The sequence below is a fragment of the Daktulosphaira vitifoliae genome, unplaced genomic scaffold (genome assembly GCF_025091365.1).
Source record: "Daktulosphaira vitifoliae isolate Bord-2020 unplaced genomic scaffold, ASM2509136v1 Scaffold_7, whole genome shotgun sequence".
Classification (NCBI taxonomy): Eukaryota; Metazoa; Arthropoda; class Insecta; order Hemiptera; family Phylloxeridae; genus Daktulosphaira; species Daktulosphaira vitifoliae.
Window position 1 is genome coordinate 4,677 of NW_026099578.1, and position 5,460 is coordinate 10,136.

The following is a 5,460-nucleotide window of genomic DNA, read 5'->3' on the forward strand; positions in this document are numbered from 1 at the left end:
AAAAAAAAAAAAAAAAAAAAAAAAAAAAAAAAAAAAAAACACACATCTTAGTAAAACCAATACCTTCTCAGCTTCGCATCGAAGCTAAAAGAAAATCGTAGAAACTATTCCAAACAATAATTCATCAAAAGGTGCCATTATTAAACAATTACAAAACAATATAAATATAAAGCATCAATGAATAAATAAATCTTCTATATTGAAACATATTAATGTTCCGAAAACTACACAAGCAATTATACTTTGGGACTGCACTGAAGCAAAATATTATACTCTTCAAATATTAGCCCCAAAGAAACTTATCTTAAATCTCAAATGTGTAGACTCCTTTAATGACGGAAATTTTTACCGAATATTAGAAATATTCTCTCTAGATAAAACCACGTTGGTAGCAATTACTGAAATATCTGATGTTTTTAATAAACAAAAAAAATTAACATTACATCTAACACACAACTTGTTATGCGCTAATACACATTTAGGAAAAATTCACAACCCAAAAAACAATGTAAGAATAACAACATGTATATTAAATAGGCTNATCCATCGGTCGAGGACTTAATTACATTTGTGAAGGAACGAGCAAGAATCCTGGAAAACGTGGGAATTCAAACAGCAGATAATAAAAATACGGACAATAAATACAAATATGGCAAATTTAATTACAATAAGCAATCATTCACATCCAAAACTGCTCTTATTGCTCGCCAAACNAAAAAAATCCTTCTCGATATTTACACAACCTAAATCTATACAAAAGGGGGAGCCATATATAAAAAAACACTAGCTGCCCAATTTTCCAATACATATTGAATCCTTAGTCTTATAGACACCATCAAAGCGAACACTAGCTCTAGAAAGACACATCACAATACGATACAGGTAAAACTTTCTTATAATTAGATAATTCTAATCATTTTTTTNTGTTTTATCTGTCTTTCTAGTCAATATTTAGCCTTGAAATGTAAAGCTGCTAAATGTAATAAATGTTCTTTTCGTCATCATTCGCTGCTGCATCGGCTTGCTACAGAACTACCTTCNCTATTAATACATAAATATACTAACCAGTTCTATTCTTCTCTTTGTTTCGTGCAATTTTTTTTCTATTACTCTTATTCATTTCTATTCTAATTAAAATTATCACCCCAATTCATAATGGCTACCTCTTTATCATACGAATTTTTTTTAATTGACCTAACTATGGTTAACTTACACGAACTTGGAAAAGTGCTCATCGGAGGAGCAATAACTAATATATTCCAAGGACCATGTAATATTTACAAATTGAAAGGTAAACCGCAGCTTTTAACATTACAAATAAATTCACTAAAACATAACAGATTACATTTATGCATAAAAAAAATTCGAGAAAATATATCGAGACCACACCACATAATTCAGCAATTAAAAAGAAATATAAAAACTAAATATAACACATTAAATCAACCAACAGTCATGGCTTACACATCTAATTTAAATAATTCTTGGCCTGTAGTTATTGTATGGAACTGCAGTAAAACACTAGAAACTTCCATAGACTANGCATTTAGCATTAGCCGATCCTCAGTTTTATAAGCCCGGTCCCGTGGATATGTTAATCGGAGCAGATTTATTCCCTGCAGTCATGGATGGTAAACGTGTTGTGGTTAACGAAAGGATGCCAACAGCATTCGGCTCGGTGTTTGGTTGGGTTCTTATAGGAGAAGATCGCTCTACAATTACACCAGCAGACCAACAGCTTTCAATGGTATCTTGCTTTCATGTATCCTTGGAGCAATTTATGGGAAGGTTCTGGGCAATAGAGGAACCGGAGGAGGCTCCAATGCAATTTACAGATGAAGGACACTGTGAAGATATTTTTCAAAATGAAGTGGACCGGGCGGANGAGATAACTCCGGGTATAACAATTTCTTAAATCTATACAATAGCTCAACTAAATACAGTTCCTCAAATATTTCTGATTAAAATATTTCAATTGACACGAAACACTAGTTTAAGTATGGTGATTAGTTAGACTTTGTCACGTATAAAAAAATATACACTCTCCTTAAGTATTATTTAATCAAAACCATTTTTAAATTAAGATTTCTTTTAAAATATATCTTAGAACTAAATATAATTTTAGACTACATAAGTAGGGTAATTTAGGGGATTCTAGGCCCCCCCCGCCTCACCCCTTCACCTACCCACCCACNGTTGAAATTGCGTGTCGTATTCGATGGGTCGGCTCGTGGTGTATCCGGTAAATCACTCAATGATCTTCTGTATCCAGGACCAAAGCTCCAGCAAGATGTAGTAGACGTGTTGATCGGGTTCCGTTCTTATCGAGTTGTTTTTACGGCCGACATTTGTAAAATGTACAGACAGTTCTGGATCCATAAAAAATATCGGCCTCTACAACATATTTTGTGGCGTTCTTCCCCTAAGGAAGAATTAAAAGAATATGAATTAAATACTGTCACTTATGGATTAAACTGCGCCCCTTATTTAGCTTTAAGAGTTCTCAAGGAGATAGCGATGGAGGTACAGGATGAAGAGCCTGATATAAGTAGAGCTTTGCAAAGCTCCACTTATATGGATGACATCTGTACAGGAGCTCAAACCTTGGAAGAAGCTAAACGTCTACGTGACGCCTTAGTTCATGTGTTGGCAAAGAGTGGTTTAGAGTTGAAGAAATGGTCCATTTGGAAGTAGTGTCGGATCTATTCACCCCCGCATTCTTAGCGACATTAGACCGTTTCGTTAGTAGAAGGGGACTACCATCACAAATCTATTCGGACTGCGGAACCAATTTTGTTGGAGCAGATAGAATGTTGCGCCAGTTTGTAAACAACTCCGACATTCGTAATAATTGGAGTGCTGCCATACCTTGTATGTGGAACTTTAATCCCCCAAGTGCCCCTCACTTTGGAGGCCTTTGGGAAGCCGCGGTGAAATCTATGAAGGCACTTCTATATCGGACTATGGGATCGCACTTGTTCACTCTGGAAGAGTTCGTCACTATTATTACCCGCGTTGAGGCTGTGTTAAACTCGAGACCGCTGACCCCAATGAGTGATGACCCAAACGACACAACGTGTTTAACTCCTGGTCATTTTCTCATAGGTCAACCACTTTTAGCTCCACCAGAGGAGTTAGTCCCTGAAACTCAACGCACGATCACTCAACGATGGAAGTTGCTCAAGCAATGCCATCAAGCATTTTGGAAAAGATGGACCGTTGAGTATTTGAATTGTCTTCAAATTCGGAGCCGATGGACTAGAGGGGATCGAAATTTGAAGGTCGGTGATTTAGTGATCATTAAGGAAGATCATGCACCTCCGTTAAGATGGCATCTCGGTCGCGTTGAAAGGGTATTTCCCGGTGATGATGGTGTGGTGCGGGTCGTCCAGTTGAAAACCATCAATGGATGGATAAATCGCCCAGTGGTGAAATTGGTGCCTTTGCTGTCATCTTAGTTCTTATAGTTATTTATTTNAACTAGCCTCCCTTCATTACCTTACCAACTAATTTAATATAAAAGGGCTAGTAAAATTAGCACAGACACTCTCTTTCCATTTTATCTCTCTCGCATACTCTCACTTTCATTTTCACTTATTATTCCCCCATAATCTTACACTTTCATATTAAAAGTTAATAATGTAAAATTCACGTTACTTTTGTTAATTTTAATTATAAGACTTATATATATTTGTCAAAATAATTAATACAAGTTATAGAAATAAACTCAGTATGTTGCCCCTCATATCTGTATTTTTATTTATTTAAATTAACTTAAAATATCGACATCAACAAGGAACATCACAATTCACCATCTATCTACGAATCCATTTGGACATCAAGGTAAGTGTAGTCTTAAGACATGCACTATATTCATGTAATATTAAGAAATAGGACAGAGTGGATAAGAGGTAGGATTAAGATGATATGAATGAATCTAATACAATTCAAATAACTTATAATCCCTTTCCTACTATCTCTATCTTATCGCCTCCCCTCTTATTTTTATTTTTATTACAATACAAAGTTCACAAGTGTTGATTTCAAGTTCAATATGTAAGTTGAGATCTTCGTGACAAAAATATCAACCAGAACGAGAGATCGTAAAGTCGGCGTCAGCGTGATTGGTTCACATTGCCCGTTAGCCACCCCGCATGGTGTGACACGCGGACGTGAAAAGGAAGTGCCGCGAGTGCCATACAGCTATAACACCGGAAGTGCGATACGACTACGACAGTATCTGGTACAAATATATCCATACCGAAACGTATAATGATTTGCTTAATATTCCTCCACTTTCTAATAAAAGTGTTCATTTTTTCGCTGATGTCGATAACGCAGTGTCCGTCATGGTTATCGAACGTCAAAAGAAAGCACCGTTGATGGCGACGGTGTGCTGGTGTAGTTCGTCGTATCCAGTCATTAGATACGTCCGAAGCTGATGGCGTCCATTCTCCACACCATCACTTCGATGACATGAAAAAGACTCAACGTATATTTGCGGCGGGCTTTACACCGAGTCGAATGTGACGCGGTGTTGGTCAGTCAAACTACCATATCATATAGTAAGACGATGGCTGATAAAGAGGCAGAGGTCGCGGGGCTCTATGTAATACGATGTGACGCGGAAACGTATCATGGGTTAAGTTAAAAAACTCACTCTGCATATCAATGTAAAGAGGCGATCAAAATTCTTTTTTAAAATTTTTTTCTAAAAATCTGTCACTGTCTATAACTGTCTACACCATAACGAAATTTTGAATCCTTATGGCTTGTACTAAGTGGAGAAACTATTGACAGAACAACTATATCAAATTATAATATCTTTAGCAAATGCATGAACTATTTTTAGTTCAAATCATTAATAAACTTGTTGAATTGTAACTTTCTGCCGTCATATGCCGAATGAATTCAGTTGGTAAAATATAAATCTAGAATTTATGGTTAAAATTCCACACTGGTTATTTCCCTCTTAAAGTATAATAATACTGGATTAAGTATATTAATATGGTAATCATGTTATTTTTAAACAACGTGAAAAATATTTCAATAGTGTTTCATAGTATCTTGCGAAAAGTAACTAAACGTTTATTTTATCAAATTTTAATGATAAGTTAGTAATGCAATGTTTATAGAAAATGCTATCTGTATTTATAAAAATAATTAAAATTTTTAAAAAAAACTTAATAAAGAGACTCTGACTATAATAAATGATGACATATGTGTCTGTATTTTAACACAATCTTTTAAGTATGTTTTTTAACATATGTATTTTTAAATATATTTTTTGGTAAATTATTTAATTTTAAATAAACGGAAATATTTATATAAAATTTTTTTTCTCGGTTCTATGGTAGCTATTTGTATTGAAATTAACCAATTTAGTATTAGCTTCGATGCGAAGCTGAGAAGGTATTAATTTTACCATGATGTGTTTATTTTTTTATTTTTTTTTTTTTT

At 34.7% G+C, this 5,460-nt stretch overlaps 1 protein-coding gene across 1 annotated transcript; it reads left to right on the forward strand.

Moving 5' to 3' along the window:
• The first annotated feature begins 2,214 nt into the window (after window positions 1-2,214).
• Window positions 2,215-3,458, forward strand: LOC126908777 (uncharacterized). Its single transcript, XM_050691047.1, has one exon. It carries the CDS (start codon window positions 2,676-2,678, stop codon window positions 3,456-3,458), a length of 783 nt encoding a protein of 260 aa, XP_050547004.1. The 5' UTR covers window positions 2,215-2,675.
• Window positions 3,459-5,460: the final 2,002 nt, after the last annotated feature.